Source organism: Microplitis mediator, chromosome 1, assembly GCF_029852145.1.
Source record: "Microplitis mediator isolate UGA2020A chromosome 1, iyMicMedi2.1, whole genome shotgun sequence".
In the NCBI taxonomy this organism is placed as follows: domain Eukaryota; kingdom Metazoa; phylum Arthropoda; class Insecta; order Hymenoptera; family Braconidae; genus Microplitis; species Microplitis mediator.
Window position 1 is genome coordinate 455,599 of NC_079969.1, and position 22,810 is coordinate 478,408.

General features: G+C 30.4%; 1 protein-coding gene across 2 annotated transcripts in view; it reads right to left on the minus strand.

Annotated features, from left to right (window-relative positions):
* Positions 1-22,810, minus strand: part of LOC130671198 (uncharacterized) — a 75,268-nt gene that overhangs the window by 7,254 nt on the left and 45,204 nt on the right. For both annotated transcript variants that reach the window (XM_057474933.1, XM_057474938.1), the window contains exons 3-4: positions 6,451-6,764; positions 6,175-6,354 (exon numbers count right to left, since the gene is read on the minus strand). In XM_057474933.1, the coding sequence (XP_057330916.1) occupies positions 6,175-6,354; positions 6,451-6,764 (494 nt within the window). The remainder of the gene's footprint in view (positions 1-6,174; positions 6,355-6,450; positions 6,765-22,810) is intronic.

Genomic DNA, 22,810 nt, shown 5'->3' on the forward strand with positions numbered 1-22,810 from the left:
TTACATTCACTACATTTATCATACGTCCAATTTCGATTAATGTTTTTTTTTTTTTTTTTTTTTTCACATTTCGTTTTTACTCCCTCGCATTCATTAAAAAAAATAATTAATTTTTACGTTTTTTCTTTTTCAATCAAATCTTCGCTGTGTAGTAACTACAAAAAATATATATACTATATAAATAGATAAGAGTGGGGCAAAATGAGACAACACTTTTGTACAAAATATTTATTTTAAATTTTAATGAAAATTAATTGTTGATTTTAAATTCATCGTATCTTCGAAACTATCACAGTTACAAAAATTATTAAGGAATACTTTTTTATAGGAAATTTAATTTTCTACAAGAAAGTATTCTTTGAAAATTCTGTTGAAATCAATAGTTTAGAAGTTATAGCTCTATATAGATAGAAATAATAAATAGTTGCGTAATTTCAAATATATATGGATCCCGGAAAAAATAGACTCGGAAAAAATAGACCCGGAAAAAATAGACCGGAAAAAATAGACTTGGAAAAAATAGATCCGGAAAAAATAGCCCCAAAAAAAATAAAAGTAATAAAGACAACCACATACAACAACAACAACATCCAAGCCTATTTTATCCGGGTCTATTTTTTCCGGGTCTATTTTTTCCGGATCTATTTTTTCCGGGTCTATTTTTTCCGGATCTATTTTTCCGGGTCTATTTTTTCCGGATCTATTTTTTCCGGATCTATTTTTTCCAAGTCTATTTTTTCCGATTACCAATATATATATATATATATATATATATATATATATATATATATATATATATATATATATATATATATATATATGTATATCTAATTACTGGAAGGCTAATAACTGTAGGCATGTATACGGTTCAATTGAATGGTACAGAAATGGCCGACTATTGAGACACGTCCATAGGATTTATAGTCTCTGAGAGAATACGTTCTATGTTCCTTGTTTGGGAGGATCGAAAACACGAAACGTTAATGAACATTCGAGTTCCATATATATATGTGTATATATACATATACATATATAATAAATTCAATAGATTCCCAGTGAATTAGGTAGAGGATATTGTCAATTAATTAAAAAGATCTAGTGATTTTTCTAATTTTCCAAAATCATATATCAGCAGATAAAACCAAAAATAATTAGATTTAATTATAAAGCTTTGAGTTATTTATTTTTGAAAAAAAGTTGTTTTAAAATGTAATACGACTCGTAAATATGTAAATTAAAGAATGAAATTGAAGAAATTGCAGACGTCTGGTGAGGATCTAAATGTGAATAAGTAGACTGAGTAATAAGAGACGAAAACGTAAATGGGATTGCAAGTCATTTGAGTAAATCTGTTTCTCTTCTGTCGTCTACTCAAGTATTTTACTTCCAGTTTGTAGTCTTTAGTTTTTAAAGATAATTGTAGACAAGGTGATAGTAAATCTCGTTTTATATATTCTTACTTCAAATAAGATTACGTGATAGTTGAGAATTTTATTTCTACAAAGCCACAATAAAAAAACCCTACAAGTATAGAAGTTTTTACTAAAGCACACCCACGTGCTCTTGGGGTGTGCTAATTCTAAAAACCCAACAAATTCGTAGTTCAAATCCTCGTTTTGCAATAAAAATGTACACTCAGTGTCATGTATTCGTACTATATTCCATAACATGCCGACCATTAAATTCCCGTGATAAAAATTATATGCACACCCTCAATTTTTCAAAAAAATTTCTGCTTTATCAACTTACGACTGTTGCGCGCTCTCGGTAAAATACCAAATTAAAAAATCCAATTCTCGAAGAAAAAAAGAATTTTCTCTTTCAAACGAACCCTTAGATTTTGTACAATCGGGATTTAAGTCCGCGAAATGATCAAAAATAGTCACCCGGACTATCAAATGGCGCCCAATTTTTTTTTTTTTTTTAATATTTTCACAAGTCGGCTTGCAGGCTTCTAGAAAATGAATTTTTAGATCAGAAAAAAATTGCCGCAAGCAAATGAACCCTCGAATCGAGATTTTAGTCCGCGAAATGATCAAAAATAGTCACCCGGACTATGAAATGGCGCCCAATTTTTTTTTTTTTAAATATTTTTACAAGTCGGCTTGCAGGCTCCTAGAAAATTGACTTTTAGATCAAAAAAAAATTGCCGCAAGCAAACTAACCCTCGAATCGAGATTTAAGTCCGCGAAATGATCAAAAATAGTCACCCGGACTATGAAATGGCGCCCAATTTTTTTTTTTTTAATATTTTTAGAAGTCGGCTTGCAGGCTCCTAGGAAATGGATTTTTAGACCAGAAAAAAATTGCCGCAAGCAAATGAACCCTCGAATCGAGATTTAAGTCCGCGAAATGATCAAAAATAGTCACCTGGACTATGAAATGGCGCCCAATTTTTTTTTTTTTAATATTTTTACAAGTCGGCTTGCAGGCTCCTAGAAAATTGTCTTTTAGATCAGAAAAAAATTACCGCAAGCAAATGAACCCTTAGAATCGAGATTTAAGTCCGCGAAATGATAAAAAATGGGGCGAATATAGAGCAGCCTAATTTCGATTGCGCTTGAGGTGTGCAATATAAATATGTATGGTTAAATAACCTTGTGATTGACAATCAAACTAGTAATATAGGGTGTGGAGCATTGAACCAGTAACAGTTAACACGACGATCGCGGGTAAATGATCAGGATCTCGATGTTCAAGGATATTAACTGCAAGATGATGGGGTTCGATTATCGATTACTGATTCAATTATTTAAGTATATTAAATGTAAATGTATAAAGCTTATCATTGATCATTCTCTTAGTCTTTGTCTTTCTGTGAACAAGTTTTATTTTTTTTTCTTTTTCTTATCAGTGTCGTGAGTCGCGTTATCGATCATATCGCCCCTTTATAAATGGGGAAGAAGCTTTTGACCACTTTGAAGCTATGCTATCTCGAGTACTAAACTGCGATCCAATCCTCTTTACTTAGAGATTATTGAGCTCTTCAATTTATTAATTTTCATTCTCAGATAAATCAAGATATACGATATATATACTCTCTTAAAATGAATCAGTGAAATTTCGCCGGTTCATTTTAAGAGAGTAGATTGCCAATCGTATTAGAAATATGAAATTGCTCGAGATTGGGAAGGGGAAATTGTTATTTCATTATTTTTACATTTTTTGAGTACGAAATTTTTTTTATAGTTTAACTGACGTACCATGCGAAGAAAAAAAATTGATAATTTTTTATTTTTGACAAATGGGCTGCTCTCTAAATATGAATTAGTGATTTTTCACTAATTTCAAGTGAATATTCACTAATTGTCAATGCTACAATCGTACCACGCAAAATTAGTGATTTTTCACTAATTTCAAGTGAATATTCACAAATCGTCAATGTTACAATCGTACCACACAGAATTAGTGAATATTCACTAATTGTCAATGCTACAATCGTACCACGCAGAATTAGTGAATATTCACTAATTTCAAGTGAATATTCACTAATTGTCAATGCTACAATCGTACCACGCAGAATTAGTGAATATTCACTAATTGTCAATGCTACAATCGTACCAGGCAGAATTAGTGAAAATTCACTAATTTCAAGTGAATATTCACTAATTGTCAATGCTACAATCGTACCACGCAGAATTAGTGAATATTCACTAATTGTCAATGCTACAATCGTACCAGGCAGAATTAGTGAATATTCACTAATTTCAAGTGAATATTCACTAATTGTCAATGCTACAATCGTACCACGCAGAATTAGTGAATATTCACTAATTGTCAATGCTACAATCGTACCACGCAGAATTAGTGAATATTCACTAAATTAATATGTGAATATTGGAATTCACTGATTTGAAAAGTGAATATGGGAATCCGCTGATTTTTCATCGGTGAAAAAAAATATTATATTGCGAAAAAAAATATAAGACACTTGTGATTAGATCCGAAATGTGATTAGTGTATTAGAATCATTACTTAGAGGAAATATACATGATTTTGATTGATGAAAAAATCCCGGTGACTGCTGGGCTCGAACCTGCATCCTTCCGATTCAAAGTCTTTGATGCTATCCACTGCGCTGACCTACGCATGTGATCGCGTGAGTGTGAATAGTATATTCGTTATGATACCAAACAATAACTGATGAAGAAATAAAAAATCCGTGATGTTATGATTGACGTACTCTTCATATAAATATATTATTGTTCTGTACTTCTATTTTTTTTTATTTTGAAAGTTTTTTATTAAAATTTTTAAAAATAGCACCATAATTATTAATTATATTTATATCTAGTAAAATATTTATTTATTTGCTAGTTAAAGTTACTAGTGAAATTGTGAAATTCATAAATTAAAAAGTGAATAACAGTTTGACTTGTAGAAATTATAAAAATATCGGTAGTTCAGTAGTGAAAATCACTAATTTGCTAATGGAAATTATAGTACTAAATTTATTAGTAAGAATTCACTAATTTGTTATTTAAATACACTGATTCTAAAGTGAATACTGCTTCACTAACGTAATTAATTAAATTTCCACTAATTCATGTTTAGAGAGTGAGTTTTGTGAAAATGAAGCGAAATTACGCCATGGCGCAAAATAAATTTATTTTAATGGTAAAGAAGTTAAAATTATTTTTAAAAAGTGGGCTAATTTCGGTTAAATGGTTCAAAATTACCAAAGGGCCTAATTTTGACTAAATGGTCTAAAATTAACACAAGGTCTAATTTCGGAAAAAAAAAAAGAATTAATTATTTCAAAATAAATATTAGAAACTTATCTAATAGTATTAAATAGACGTAATAGACGTACGATACGAAGCAGGGGCTTAAACGAACAGCCGAGCAAACGAATTTACGTTAAATCCGTTTATTGGCACGGCAGTGATGGTTCGAAGCTTACACTACTAGTTTCATGGCTCTCATGGCTCCTGCGATCGCACGCCTCCGGTCATGGGGTTCCTAAACTCATATATATATATATATATAAGTGAGTATATAGTAGGAATAATAACATGTGGCTAAAACGTTATTGCTCACTAGCCTAATCTTGCAAATCCTCTGCCCTACGGTCGTTCAGCGCGTCAGACTGCGTTTATCTGTTCCGCCGACGGTAATTTAACGTTAACAGTCAACTACCACTACCAACACTATTATCACCCTCACTAACTCACTAACTCATCCTATTACCTTAATTTATTTTATATTAATTAATCTATTTAATACTTTTATTATAATAACATACACTATAAAATTATGGTGACGATATATCGCCTCCCTTATAAATTACGATTAAAAACCTTTTAACTTATATTTTTTTTCAAAATTCAAATAAAAAATAAAAAGAAAGTATAGAAAGATAGAGAATCCCATGCCCTTTAAAATGAGTACCCACAAGACATATTTATTTTAAATATTTTACAACATCTATATATATGTGTTTAGTAAAATATATATAAATCATTTGAAAATTTGAAAATAAATCCATCGTGTGGGTGCTCATTTTGAAGAGCATTGAATTTTTTATATTCCTATGAATCTAAATATATGAAGATATGTATTTAGCAAAATATATATAAATCATTTAAAATTTTGAAAATAAATATGTCTTGTGGGTATTCATTTTAAAGGGCATAGAATTCTCTACCTTTCCATGCACTCATATATATAAATATATATAAGGGTCGCATGAATATTTTTGGTAATTTAATCGACTTTAAAATAGTCTATTTCTATTTGACAATTCAGTTGGGACGTGATGCCAAGTCAGTGTAATTACTTGCTGCTCAGATGACGTAAAATGTATGACTACTAGAGAATATTATATATATCTAGTTGAATTTCCGTTAGGGCTGTAAAGTCAATGGCGTCAAACTGGCACGTGTCCACGTCGAGTTTTGAGGATCGTGCTCGAGGATCCTCACCTCTAATCTCAAGATCTCCATGAAACTCGAGTGCTAACCCGGTTACCATTAGCAATACTCAGAGGGCTCTGAGTCCTCTGCTGTACTTTGATTCGTTATGCTCGTCTAACTATTGAACATGTTAACCAACAGCACTCACCAACAGTTAACTCAACGAGTCCTTCAGAATTGGCTTATATTTGATTCTTTTTTCTTTTAATTTTATTGAATTAAATTTAGTAATTTTTTTTTTTAGATTTAGATAACTCACCTTGGTAAAGGTCAGGGTGGCAATTGGCGGCAGTCGTGGTAGGTTTGGGTAATAGAAACTTCCAGCTGGATGTGCAGGATATCGTGATGTTATTCTGTAAGCAATCCCCTGAGGGTTCGTCGGCCAATTTGCTGCCGTAAAGGTAAAACCGTTGTCTGTCCCACCGTCCAATGGGTCTAGCTGTATAAAATAAAACATTCAACTTTTATCTTACTGTACACTAGTGCAATAGAATAAAAAAATAAAAAAAAAAAAAAAAATAAAAGTTAACTTTACCTCAACAGTTACGGTATCAACCCAATTACCCTCGACGCAAAGTTGAAACGAATCGACCCCGACGAACCAATCGGGACTTGGATTTATTCTCGCCATAATACTGACCAGAGTGTGATTACCATCGAGAAATGCACGTGATACGGTAGTACCCTCACCTTGGGGTATCCCAGGAGATCCAAAGACATCAAGGATATTAGTACTGTCACCCCCAGTGTCTAGACTATCTGTACGGCCTGTTTCAACGTATTGCATTGCTCCGGATGATAATCGCTCTCCTAGACGATATAGCGTATACGTTGAATCGTGCGTTCGGCCTGAAAAAATATTAAAAATATTTTTTTTAATTATCATAACCGAAGACTAGAATTTTTGTTGAGAAATCGATGGTAATCAATTCCGTGTCATTTGATGGCGAATTCTGTCGAAAGTTATGGGTTTAGAGAAAAAAGTGTTGAGACCTTTTTTGAAGGAAATTTTATTCTGGACAAAATTGTTTATGTACATTTTTATCGTATCTTTGATAGTTTAGACAGAATTTACATTTAAACCCAACAGTTTAGAGTAAAAAATCTCTATAAATGAATCAGTGAATATTTACTGATCGTGTCAGTGAATATTCAACAGTCGTATCAGTGATATCCTTGGACTATTTGTGCAGTGAAAATTCACTGACTGGAGTATTTTTCACTGATTAATTTTAAGGCGATCAGTGAAAAATTAAATCACTGAATAAATCAGTGAAATTTTTACTGGTTGATTGTTCAAGAATAATTTAACAGTAACAACTTGAGCCACTAACTGAGTCAGTGAAAATTTCACCGATCAGTGAAATTTTCACTGACTCTTTTTTTAGAAAATTCTGGTTTCTCTGAGACTTTGAATCGCGTAAATATTTTGATCGAAAATTTCTTCATTTAATTTATTTCTAACCCGAGTAATTTATATAATAAATAAGAATATTAATATTATAAATATAAATATAAAATAAAGAGTAGATCTAAAGGGGTCGTTAGTGATTTAGTTATTATTATACACAACATATACAAATGTACTACAGGATGACGTGTATATACTAACTCATATCCTACAAGAGACCGGAAGCTCTATGAGATAGTCAAATTAATGCGGCACCTTGAATTTATGGCCAATTAATGCACCTCTCAACTCTCTACTACTCATCCTCATCCTCATCCTCGTATCTTCAGCCTCATCCTCAAAGCTTCGTAACCACTACCCCTCACTCCTTTCATTCTTTATGAATTTAAAACTTTTTTTTATTTTATTTTACATAATAATTTTTCTCTTCATCTGTATTCAACAATTTTTCTCCCTCTTCGTTTTTTTCCACCCACTCTTTGTTACTCTTTCTCTTAGCGCTCTGTTTTATCCATGTCCTCATTGCTTCAGGACACAAGTAGACGTTATCCACGATAATAATTTCATTTTTAAGAGTCTACATTTTTTTTTGTGACAATAAAAAAATGGAGAAACAAATGACCGCAGAAAATTGGTTCTTTCATACGTCGGTTTGAAATTCAAATTTATTACTCTGTTTAAAAAAAAAATAATAAATAAATAAATTTTTAATGGATATAAAATTAGTTAAGTGACGTCATTGTGTAACATAAATAATAGTGAACGTCATCATGGGCCATTGAACACGAACATACGTCTATATGTCCTTTGTGTCCCTTGTGAATTTTGTGGTCTACCATTATTTGTATTTTCGTCAATTGCTCGGAACACACATAACATTTATTTTCATTTAATTTGTACACCCACTGGCTACTCTGATATAATAAAATTTATTTATATTGTTATGTTATTCAATTAAACTGTAAAAACAAATAATACTTTCTCAAAGGCTGTAGTACCAATTTGCTAGTGAATCAGCAATTTATGGGTATAAATAAATATCTATTAATAATTGTAATTAAAAATGATGTTTTTTTATACAAAAATCCACAGACATCCATAATGACTGATGGAAATATATATAAATCCATAAGAATTTATAGAATCCATGAGTTTTCATATGGAAACTCATAAAAAATATGAAAATTTACAGGGAGAAAAAAGTATAGTAAAAATTACAATCCTATAGTAAAATTTACTAACAGATATGAAAAAATACATTCTGTATTGTAAATATTACTAAACGTTTAGTAAAATTTACTAGTTAGTAATAATTACATAATAAGATATTAAAAATTACTGTACGTAATGTATTTTTTGCTAAGACGATTATATTTTTTACTATTTGTATAGTAAATTTTACTATCAAGTACTATTAATAAATACAAATTTAAGAAAGTAAATTTTCTAATACAATATAGGATTTGTTACTATACAAAATATTAAAAATTACTATACGCAATGTATTTTTTGCTAACACGATTATATTTTTTTACTATCTGTATAGTAAATTCTACTATGTATAGATAAAATTAAAAGTTGGTGGGGATAGTATATACAAAGATGTATTACAAGTTCTGAAACTTTTGTTCAAAGGACACATCGGGCTGTCAGACATTGGAAAGGACTCGCACGCGGGAGATCAGGGTTCGAATCTCGGTTGAATCAAGTGATTTTTTAAAAAACAAAAATCCACACCAACACCAATACAGATGACAGAAATAATAATAATAATAATAATCAATAATAATAAAAAGTTGAAAAACTATTAAAAATCTAATTTTATTTTTTTCCATTCTAATACAGTAAAATTTACTAAACGGGATAGTAAAATTTACTAAACGACTTGTAAAATATGCTAATCTGTTTATGAATTTTTCATATAAATCATAAGCGTTTCAAGATTATTATCCAAATTTAGTAATTATTCTCATATTTTTTAGTAAAATTTACTATATTTTTTTCTCCGTGTATTAATAACCCGAAGACTATTAACTTTTACCCGAAAATTATTCCCTGCCCATATGAGATTGAACTGTTGAATTGCCCTCGGAAATATCGTAATTTGAAAATCTCAACCTCCAACAATAAGAACATAATTTATTATGGCATGAGATCCGTACCGCTCAAAACTGATCTACTTATGAACTTAACGAGTGAGTTAATAATAAACCAATAACTATATTAATGAACATATTTAATCAAGTTACCCAACAAGAATTAGGTCACAGTGGGATAAAACCTACGGAAAAACGTCAGTTCGTGTTGAAAATAGTGTCTAGTGTCGAAATAGACTTAGAGTTAGAAACAAGTTGTTGATGGTCACGCGATAGCTTCCATTCCGCGTACATGTACATAGATCGTAGCTAATAGTTGGGCGCCATGGTTTCTCTAAGCCTCTAAATCCTCGAAAATTTAGACGTTCTAGACTACACCAACTTTTACAGTCTAATGGTCTAATAGTCTAATAGTCTGATAGTTTAGATTGTCGACCCAAACTGCTAATAGATGTATTCTTTCCTTATTTCCCCATTGCCCTGAACTTTTATTTACTTTATTTGGTTTTTACTTAAAATTAAATTAGCAATAGAATTTACCAGTTTTCGTAGTATTCGTTAATTTTTTTACTTTTGTCAGTTCTTGCGTTAGTTAATTTTTACATTATTTTGAAATTTTCGCGGTATTCGAACTATAAATTAGTATTAAATTTTATGAAACCAACTTTCGGCATTTAATATCGTCTTTTTCAAACTTTTTCGTTGTAACAAATAATTACAGTTCATTGAACTGCTAAACTAAGAACATTAACCATAAGCCCTGGCAATTCTCGTTCTAACTAAACCCAAAATTAATTTACCGAAAAAAAGGGCTCGGAATTTTCCAATTCGAAATTAGGTTTTTTTATTCTTTATCTGAAATAATGTAATTTGAATGCTTGAGGCAATAATGATAGGAGATAAAATAATAAAAATAAATGAGATTTGTAGATATGAAAAATCTCATGAGATGGGTTTTAATAGTAACCCCGTTAGGTAAATTATCGCGGTATCTTGTAGCAGTATGACTCCCAGAGTACTCGGTGGTACATGAGGGCGGTTTAATTCACCCTCTGAATCGTTTGCCAGCCGATTACCTAGTTTTAGCAAATATATTGCGTTATCTTGTGTGTTTATCGACGGTTATTTCTATAATCTCATTTAATGTGTTTGCGTATAAAAAAAAATCCCTCGTTATCAAAAAAAATTTTTTTTTTTCTGTTTCACTAGGAATTATTTTGAATTATAAATAGCGATAATAAGGTAAAAATATTTTACCGAAATCACGACGAAATTTTGTTATTCTTAATAAGCAGCCCGAAAATTGGCTGCGATCAATTGCGTCGGCCTTTTTTCGACCGTAGTATTTTTTTTGGCCATTTTTCGGTCTCGAAAAAATTTTATAATATCTTTACTCTCTAAACATGAATTAGTGAAAATTTAATTAATTACGTTAGTGAAGCAGTATTCACTTCATAATCAGTGTATTTAAATAACAAATTAGTGAATTCTCACTAATAAATTTAGTACCATAATTTTCACAAGCAAATTAGTGATTTTCACTACTGAACTACCGATATTTTCATAATTTCTACAAGTCAAACTGTTATTCACTTCTTAATTTATGAATTTCACAATTTCACGAGTAACTTTAACTAGCAAATAATTAAATATTTTACTAGATATAAATATAATTAATAATTATGGTGCTATTTTTAAAAATTTTAATAAAAAACTTTCAAAATAAAAAAAAATAGAAGTACAGAACAATAATATATTTATATGAAGAGTACGTCAATCATAACATCACGGATTTTTTATTTCTTCATCAGTTATTGTTTGGTATCATAACGAATATATTATTTACACTCACGCGATCACATGCGTAGATCAGCGCAGTGGATAGCATCAAAGACTTTGAATCGGAAGGATGCAGGTTCGAGCCCAGCAGTCACCGGGATTTTTTCATCAATCAAAATCATGTATACTTCCTCTAAGTAATGATTCTAATACATTAATCGAATTTCGAATCTAATTACAAGTGTCTTATATTTTTTTTCGCAATATAATATTTTTTTTCACCGATGAAATCAGTGGATTCCCATATGCACTTTTCAATTTAGTGGATTCTCATATTCACTTATTAAATCAGTAAATTCCAATATTCACATATTAATTTAGTGAATATTCACTAATTCTGCGTGGTACGACTGTAGCATTGATAATTAGTGAATATTCACTTTAAATTAGTGAATATTCACTAATTCTGCGTGGTACGATTGTAGCATTGACAATTAGTGAATATTCACTTTAAATTAGTGAATATTTACTAATTCTGCGTGGTACGATTGTAGCATTGACAATTAGTGAATATTCACTTTAAATTAGTGAATATTTACTAATTCTGCGTGGTACGATTGTAGCATTGACAATTAGTGAATATTCACTTTAAATTAGTGAATATTCACTAATTCTGCGTGGTACGATTGTAGCATTGACAATTAGTGAATATTCACTTAAAATTAGTGAAAAATCACTAATTCATATTTAGAGAGTAGACTTAAATTTTTTTACCTGAGTAATTTTCGCACTAGTCGAACTGACCACGTCTAGTAAAAATAAATGAAATGATTTCGAAATAATTATCAAAACGTGAGCTATCTAAAAATAAAAATTCCATAAATGACTTTGTGGCTGATATGGTAGTGAGCTCTCTAAACATTAAAACTAACGTTCATTTCACTAATGACACTCTGTGTGTAACAATATAAATACACATAACGTGTTTGCACATTAAGCTAGTAGTTCATTCGAGGATAGTTTGTTTCTAACGACCTATTTCACCCTACCACCCTCCTCCCCCTGCTCCTAATTCTTCTAACCACGTATTTTTTACTCTAAATCCTTTTATCTCCCATTGCCAACCCACACTAAATAATTTTTATTTTTTTCTCTGAAAAAAAAAATAAAATAAAGTCGATAATTTTTTTACAGAAAAATTATCCACGTTATTTATTATTTATCGTGGATTACTTTATGTTGTGTTACGTTGCATAGCTCAATTGTAAACTAACCGATAATTTAATAATCAAGTTGATAAATATTTTGTTTAAATTACTTGATGTTTTCGCGTAAATATGTTATGGAACTGAGGGTTTCTATTTAATCGCCAAACTCTACATATATATTTATATAGTATATAAATTGGGTGGTAACATTAGCTTTACACACGTATGCGTTAATAATTGTTGTGGGTTTACACAAAATTAATTATTCACTGTAAATTAATTTAATTAGGGTAATTATTATTATTCTTATAATAATCACAATATTGTAATTATTGATATCAATATTTATGTGAAATTTAGTATTGACTTTACTTTAGAGTTAATTGAAAAAAAATTTGAATTAATATTCATTGATTCATTTTGATCAATGAAATGTGTATATTTATAGATTTCAAAATATGTAGGTAGTTTTTTTTTAATAGTTATTACGTATGTATTGCGAGAGGCTATTAACCTATCAGTGTGAGCTGGAAATTCAACAGTTTACTCGTTACTTACCAAAAAAGAGGAGAAAAAAATATATATACATATATATTCGTGGGTTTGTATGTATAGTTAGGTTTGCTGGCGCCATGTATTTATAGACTGACCTAATCTTAAACGTAAAACGCTGAGATACTTTTTTCTTCATTTACTTCTGCGTCTTAAATTTCTAAAGAAAACTTCTTATTCTTACAAAAAATATATATGTCGGAAAGTCATTACAAGCTTGGGCGTTATCCCGAGTATTGGTCTCAATATTAATATCTCTCAATTTTATTTAAAATGTAAACGAATTATAATTATGCAACACAGTGATTTAATATTAAAAGTATTGTTCACAAATAATGATATTTAGACAAGTAATATAATGAAGATAGTGTCTTACAAATATCAAAATACACTAAATACTAATTAATGCAATAATTGATTACACAGGAAATTATAATAATTGTAATACAAGGCAGTCCCATAATATTCAAATAAGACCCGATCGAGAACGAATCCACGGTCGACAGGACAACGAACTCGCACAACGAATGCTCAATCAGAACTGACCGACTCAACTAGTCCAAAAACTCTGTACTCTTCATAAAAAACTTTTTAGTCAAAAACATTCAAAGAAGGACAACAATCACATTATCTTACTACCTTGTCCTCTGTGTCTTACTATACCTATCCTGTGACTGTGGCTACGTTTGGTGAACACACAGAAAAAACAGATATCTTGAGTCAAGAAAATATTTTTGAAGACAAACGATTTTGGGAACCAAGTCAAGATTTTCTTGAGCCAAGAGAATTCGTCTTGGTTGGAGAAGATTTCTACTTTATCTGACAAAATTTAGGTCTCCAAAAAAATTTTCTTGAATCAAGAATATTTACCTTCAGTCGAGAATTTTTTTTTTTTGTGTGCAGATGTCACAGCAAGCCTAAGCCTCCCGCAATAAACATAACCTACTTAAGTTGTAAACAACTAGAGCTTAATTTTTATTTAATTGTTACTGTAAAAACGAGTCTCGACTGTTAGGAATTTCCCGTCCCGTTGGAAAACTCCATTTTATTCTTTCATCTCCGACATATATATGTATTAATGGAGCCAAATCATGGATACTATATAAAATTGTGAATGTCAAATATATTAGGCATGACCTTTTATTCCCCATCATACATTGTTGTGCATGATTTTGTATAAATCATGCACGATCAAACATGACTTCACAGAAACCATGCATGGCTCATGAATGAAGGCATGGAACATGTATAGTGATGTATGGTCATGCAAAGTCATACGCAGTCATGTAGGCTCATGTACGTGATTGAATATGACTTTGCATGAATCATGCGTGACAATTCTTTCTTCTTCATACATTATCGTGCATGACTTTGCATTATCAGGCGTGAATTTGCATGAGCAAGCATGACTGCGCATCATGTCTGATCATGCGAATTTCGTGCATGGTGATTTTTTCATGGGTTGTCATATATTTTTGAATACGAATATAATTATTATTCATATCTAGTAATTTTTTAAGTCATAAAATTATATTGGGTTATAATTAAAACCCGTGGATTAAAAATTAATATCTGGATATTTCTTTTCCCTTTCATACATTTATCACGCAGAATTGATTAGAATGAATGAAATTAATTAGAATAGTTAATAAAAAAATTAGTTCAGAAATTTAATTAAAAAATTAATTAATCAAATTAATAGTAATAATTGAAAGGTATAATTAAAATGAAGCTGTAAAATAGGTTGGTTTGTCTGTCCCATTACGTATATATATGTATAAATGTATAGATGCATGGAGACGACAAGGTTCACTTAACCACGAGGAATTCATACCCTCGGCGATTTCAAAGTACGTTAATCCGCATCCCCTACGGCAATCGATTCGCTCGCTCGTCTGGAATTTATTAGCGGGTTTTCGGATATCCACAACTTCATACACCCCTTCCGCACACCCCCACCACACCTTCCCTTACCTCAACTCCACCCTAACCTACGTTATGTTTGAAATCCTCTGATTCCATTTATATCGACTGACTATCTTCCAATTGCTTCATTTACGTCCATAATATAAACCCAACTCTCAATTATAACCTTCACATTTTTATATTAATTTCATCAGACCAAATATCATATTTTTAATTTTCACGAAATTTTTCTATGTATAAATATACTTATTTATTTCACAATCTTATAGTTGCCAGGGTTTTTATTTTTTTCAAGAGATCTACGAAAATTTGTGGAAATTAACAGAAGTCGTCGAAGATCGCCGACGGCCTCTGTAACCCTAATAAGAAAAACTGAGATCTATAACTTGTCGATCTGCGTAGATCTCCATAAATCTAAATAGATCTTCATTCTTTCTAAATCTGAGTTAGTGATTTTTCACTAATTTCAAGTGAATATTCACTAATTGTCAATACTACAATCGTACCACGCAGAATTAGTAATATTCACAAATTTCAAGTGAATATTCACTAATTGTCAATGCTACAATCGTACCACGCAGAATTAGTGAATATTCACTAAATTAATATGTGAATATTGGAATTCACTGATTTGATAAGTGAATATGAGAATCCACTAAATTGAAAAGTGAATATGGGAATCCACTGATTTCATCGGTGAAAAAAAATGTTATATTGCGAAAAAAAATATAAGACACTTGTAATTAGATCCGAAATGTGATTAATGTATTAGAATCATTACTTAGAGGAAGTATACATGATTTTGATTGATGAAAAAATCCCGGCGACTGCTGGGCTCGAACCTGCATCCTTCCGATTCAAAGTCTTTGATGCTGTCCACTGCGCTGACGTACGCATGTGATCGCGTGAGTGTAAATAGTATATTCGTTATGATACCAAACAATAGCTGATGAAGAAATAAAAAATCCGTGATGTTATGATTGACGTACTCTTCATATAAATATATTATTGTTCTGTACTTCTATTTTTTTTTATTTTGAAAGTTTTTTATTAAAATTTTTAAAAATAGCACCATAATTATTAATTATATTTATATCTAGTAAAATATTTAATTATTTGCTAGTTAAAGTTACTAGTGAAATTGTGAAATTCATAAATTAAGAAGTGAATAACAGTTTGACTTGTAGAAATTATGAAAATATCGCTAGTTCAGTAGTGAAAATCACTAATTTGTTATTTAAATACACTGATTATGAAGTGAATACTGCTTCACTAATGTAATTAATGAAATTTCCACTAATTCATGTTTAGAGAGTTGGTATCATAGTGAAATCTTCAAAGATTTGCTGAGATCATCAGAAATATTTTGAGATCACCATAGATCTAAAAATCATCGAAGATTCGAGATCATTGGAAATCTTGACAGATCTCCTGACACCTTTTTTAAATTTTAGAATTTTAATTATAAAATATTGACTTTTTAATTTCGTTATAAAAAAATTTGGCGATTAGTAAAAACGTCTTCAATATTGAATACTAAGTATGCGGCGACACAAAACAGCACGTTTGGTTGTATATATATGTTGTCTTGATATCGCATACTAAAATGCCGTTTGCAACTCACGAATTTTGAATAATACATCAAAAGATCAGCGACAGGAAGCCAGTGCGCATCCGGAAGACCTAGAGATACCATACAGACTGATAGAAATACCGTCGGAAGTATAAATAAACCGTAAAAAAAATTAACATTTACATCAACAAACATCTTTTATAGAAATAATCCAACCAATTATTATCTGTAGCATCAAAAATTTTTCATTTTTCTATAAATAAATGATAAATTTATTAAAATTTTACCATTCAAATGAATAAAATGTTCAGTTCATGACATCAATATAACAAAATATATACGTTAATAAATATAGGATGTATTAAAAAGCTTTTTTGAATATTATTCGTAAAAAGTCATATATATTTGCGTTACATTGTAGTCAACATGCAGCTTTACTTTATTGAATGTTATTGTTATTATTTTTAATGGCATTAAATTTAATTGAATTTTGTTATCAAAACAGAAATTCATTTTTTTTATGGACCATTTTTTTTTATTCAAATATTGACAGTTTATTTATTATATATTTTTATTTTATGTCTATTCAGATTTATAATTTTGCAGATTTTTATTAATAATGACATTATTCAAAAAAAAAAAAAATAAAAGCTTCAAAATACAGGACAATAATAATTGAGACGGAGTTTTTTAACGGAATATTTTATTCTTATAAATTTTTTGCAAGTTCTTTTATCGAAAAATAAGTGATTGAATGGTAAGAAAAGTGTCACTGACATTATTGAACGTAGTTTTCATCCGTTCTAGTAAAAATCAACCAACGTCCTGAGACAATTTTTCAATTTTTTACTTGTACGTATTCTCTGTCATTTCCATATATTTTATTTATTCATCTTTCATATACATTTACAAACGCACACATTTATTCGCCATGAAGTATACAATATGACAACCATCAGTTGCTTATCATAAATATTTTTTTTCTATCCAATATTCGCATTAAATTTTTTTGGAAAAAAATCAAAAATACGTAAATATCCATTTATGGCTCAACTATCGCGAATACCGCAAAAATGAACGTATACATTTTTGTAGCAAATTTAATTCTCTACAAAAAAGGTCTCTTTGACTTTTTCCGTATTTCTGATAGTTTAGGCGCAATTTTGAAAAAACAAACCGGAGTCAACCTGAAGTATGCGAAAGCTCACAGAATTCTATTCCGTTGGATAATTTATGGATTTGAACGTCAAAACTAAAGTGAAATATCGAAAAAAGTTTGCTCTCACTTTCTACGGAGTCTGTATAGCAAAATTATTTTTTTTATCATGGATTGTATAGAGAATTGAAAGGGTGATTGCGGTTGGAATGTTGAAAAGTTTAAAACGGATGCCCATGAGGAATGGGATGAAAGAAATGGAGATAGGGTTAGAGTAATCGGAAAAAGAGTGAAATGAAAAAGAAAACCAAAGAAAAAAAATAAAAATAAAATTGGAATAGCTTCTTTATTTGCTATATTTTTTACTCTATACACTACTTGACTTTTTTATACTGCACTCTGTACATAACCAGTCGGTTTATTGCTAGAGCTTATTTGCCACAAGAAAAAAATATATAAATATATATTGCGAAGCTAAAAGTTTAAATGAATACATTATGGCTGAAACTTTTTTTTTTCACAAGCAAATATTTAAATTATTATTATATTGATTTTTAATAATATTTTGTTTAATTTGATTAGATGTGCAGAAAGTTCCGACGGGAGTGAGATAATCGGGTTATTTTAAATAAATTAAATTTAGATATTGCAGGGGAGGAATTTTAGATGAAATTTTGTTGGGTAATTAGGTTAACAATTAACAAGTCATGAAGTTTATTTATATTTGACTCTCGTTTATTGGATAGAAGATTTTGAGAGATCGAAGTTAGTGAAACAATTACGGGCGGGATTAACTTTTTATTTCTGAATGTTATTTAATTTCGTGGTATTGAATACTGCTCATGTATTTTTATAGAAAATGGCCCATAGATTTTTTCCTACTCTCTAAACATGAATTAGTAAAAATTTAATGAATTACGTTAGTGAAGCAGTATTCACTTCATAATCAGTGTATTTAAATAACAAATTAGTGAATTCTCACTAATAAATTTAGTACTATAATTTTCACTAGCAAATTAGTGATTTTCACTACTGAACTAGTGATATTTTCATAATTTCTACAAGTCAAACTGTTATTCACTTCTTAATTTATGAATTTCACAATTTCGCTAGTAACTTTAACTAGCAAATAATTAAATATTTTACTACATATAAATATAATTAATAATTATGGTGCTATTTTTAAAAATTTTAATAAAAAACTTTCAAAATAAAAAAAAATAGAAGTACAGAACAATAATATATTTATATGAAGAGTACGTCAGTCATAACATCACGGATTTTTTATTTCTTCATCAGTTATTGTTTGGTATTATAACAAATATACTATTTACACTCTCGCGATCACATGCGTAGGCCAGCGCAGTGGATAGCATCAAAGACTTTGAATCGGAAGGATGCAGGTTCGAGCCCAGCAGACACCGGGATTTTTTCATCAATCAAAATCATGTATACTTCCTCTAAATAATGATTCTAATACATTAATCACATTTCGGATCTAATTACAAGTGTCTTATATTTTTTTTCGCAATGTAATATTTTTTTTCACTGATGAAATCAGTGGATTCCTATATTCACTTTTCAATTTAGTGGATTCTTATATTCACTTATCAAATCAGTGAATTCCAATATTCACATATTAATTTAGTGAATATTCACTAATTCTGCGTGGTACGATTGTAGCATTGACAATTAGTGAATATTCACTTGAAATTAGTGAAAAATCACTAATTCTGCGTGGTACGATTGTAGCATTGACAATTAGTGAATATTCACTTAAAATTAGTGAAAAATCATTAATTCATATTTAGAGAGTATGATGTCTTATAGTAGAAAATCTTACATGAACTTCCAAAATAAATTTGAATATAAATTCATGCCGAAGCTAAAATTTTTTTTACTCTGGCTCGAAAATTAATAATTTGTAATATGAAGCAAAAAAAATCCAGAATTATCATTCCTTGTATCGAATATCAACTAAAATTTTATTTGTTATTTGATTTTTTCATCTACATTCAGTTATTCAGAGAATCTGTTCAATAGATTGTTTTTATTTCCGTGACGTTTTATTGAAGAATGAATAATAGTGATGAGGGTAAGCATTTTTTTCCTTTTTTTTTGGATAAACAAGAAAAATTCAAAGCTCGCCATTTTTTTATGTTTCTTTTTTTATTATTTATTCCTGTTCTTCAGAGTTTGGAAAAGGGTCAGAGATGAAAGATTTAAGAAAGTTTAACCTTATTTGTAGGCTCGATTTGTCTTCAAGATAAATCTATCCTCGGAAAAACTATTATCAAAAAAAATTATCATTTTTAAATTTTCAATCACCGAATTCATTTTTTTCGATCTCGATAATTATTTTCAATTTTTTTTAGTACCGCAGCCTTAACAAAAAAAAAAAAAAAACCATTTCTAAAATACTGTAAGGAAAATTTTCACATGAAAGACTTTTTATTAAATAAAATGTAAAAGTTTCCCAACAAAAAAAAAAACCAAACATTTTCGGTCAGCTGAAGTGTAACCTAAAGGACCAATATAAGATCTGAAAGGGTCTATCGGAAGCATTAAACCGGAAATTCCACTACTTAACTTCATTCTTCTAACATATGAGTCCATTTTTTTTTCGCTAATCCGCGACATAAAAAAATTCTTAATAAAAATTGATCGATCATGTGACAATAAATCATAAATGTCATTGATCAAGTTTTTATCTAAAGTTTGTTAGAAAATGACAAGTGTGTTATATATATATATATATAAGACAAATATCAAATAAATTTTATAAAAAATAAGTGTTTTATCGGGACGAATGAGAACCTCGAGAACTTTATAGGTAAAATCTAAGGAACAGTATTTTGTTCAACTATCACGATTTCGGTTGTAACTTCGATATTAATGACGCAATTCGAGACTGGCTGGTGAATTTATGGGGTTGGTGCTCGAAAAAAAAGAAAAAAAAAACAAGGATGGAAGAAAATAAACTGAGAGGTCGCAAAAATATATCGAGGTAAATTTTAGGTGTAATTCGATGCACTAAATTAGGGAATTTTTAATTGATGAAAAAAGTCTGAAAAACTAATTGGGGAAATTGCGCAAATTTGGCGCCAGTTTTGAAAAAAAACTTTTTTGTCATATCAACCGCGAAAGTTGAATTTTCAAGCAACATGCAGAGGGCGCAAACTATACGATTTCTGGCAATCTATACCCGAGTCGAAAATTAGAGCCCATTTAGAGCCTTCTAAAGTCGGACCTATTTTGGACTTGGAGGCTCTAAATAGAGTCTGTTTCTATGTTAAATTAGGTTCGATTTTGGTCCCTGAGGTGCTTCAAATTTCCCTTTTCGGCACTTGCGGGCTCAATCTAGGACCTGATGAAAATTAAAATTAGGTCCGATTTAGGGCCTGTAAGCCCTGGTTTATTGTAATAATAATCATCATAAATTATTCAATTATAATGAATCCAAATTTATTACGGGACTAATATTGTTGGACTTGAAGGCTCAAAATCGGACCTCTCAGTGAATGTTAGGACCTCCGGGTTCAAAGTCGGAGCTACAGGACTACAGGGCTCTAAATCGGATCTATTTAGGGCTATAGGGACCTATATAGGCTCTAAATTTCGACTCGGGTAGTTTGGTTAACTTTTCTCGAACTTGTATCGAAAAATAACCTCTCTCTCTATCTGTCTCTACATTCCTACACGACTTGAAACATTTTTGACTGTTTCTCTCTCAAATTCAACTTCCGCCGTTGATATGACAAAAAATTTTGTTCAATACTTTATGCTCAAAGGTAGGAACCCTGACGGACTTGAAGTGAAGGCACGCGTTTGAGGTTATGGATACATTCTCATCAAGATCTCGTACTATATCCGGTCTTGATAAGAAAGCGCCCATAGCCTCAAACTCGTGACGTCACTTCAAGTCGTCAGAATTCCTACCATTCCGCATACGTATCGAAAATAACTATTTTCTTCCAGTATTTTCGATTATTTTACATCGATAGAGCTTCAGAAATGATGCCGGATGATAATCTGAAGGTAAAACAAGAAAAGAAAAATGTCTGATGGATACACAGAGCACATTCCTAGATACATATTGCCGTTTTGGGACCAAATTCATTTTTTTTTCAGTATTTCGTACCCGATAAATTGCATTGGTCCGAAATCATCTTGTTGCGACTGGCAAACCAGGCATCGAAACACAGAACAGATGCAGGGGATATGAATCGAAACTTATGTTAATGCGGTATTTATCATTATCATAGCTATTGTTCAATTGTTAATCGACAAAAGTTAATGAGTCATGGTCATGAAGCAAAAAAAGAAAAAGGTATATAGTGCGTGCTCTAAGTACCCACGGTATTACATTCACGTATTTATATATAAACGTGTATTGTATATATATGAGAGTCGTATTTACGATCACGCGTGGATATTTGGTCGGTCTGTTTCACCAACAAATATATTACCAGTTCGTGTTTATGACTGAAACTAAACACCTATATATGTATTTGTATACATGTGGATATATATATTAGAGGAAGATAGAATTATATTGAGGGTTAGAGAGAATTCACTGATACAGGGTAGAGGTTAAATGTGTATTTAGACAAGAGAATAGTAAACTAGTGAATCCTAATTAGTCTGTTTCAAACATTCTAACATAAACACGAGCATTGCTCTATTAATGTTTTATTACTCTTCTGTTAAATAAATTTACTTTATATTTAATTATTACTTTGGAGAATTCACGTTCTAAAATACATTTTATTGACTTATTGTAGTATTCCGATAATTAATTTATATAATTAGACTTCGATATATTTTCAATATTGTCAGTAAAAAACATAAAATTGAAAATTTTTTATTTTCATTAGGGAACATTGGGGAACATTGGTGAACATTGGGGAAAATGGGGGAACATTGGGGAACATTTGTGAACATTGGGGAACATGGGTGAACATGGGGGAACATTGGTGAACATTGGGAACATTGGGGAACATCGGGGAACATTGGGGAACATGGGGGAACATTGGTGAACATGGGGAACATTGGTGAACATTGGGGAACATTGGAGAACATGGGGGAACATTGGTGAACATGGGGAACATGGGGAACATTGGTGAACATTGGGGAACATTGGGAACATTGGGGAACATCGGGGAACATTGGTGAACATTGGGAAACATTGGTG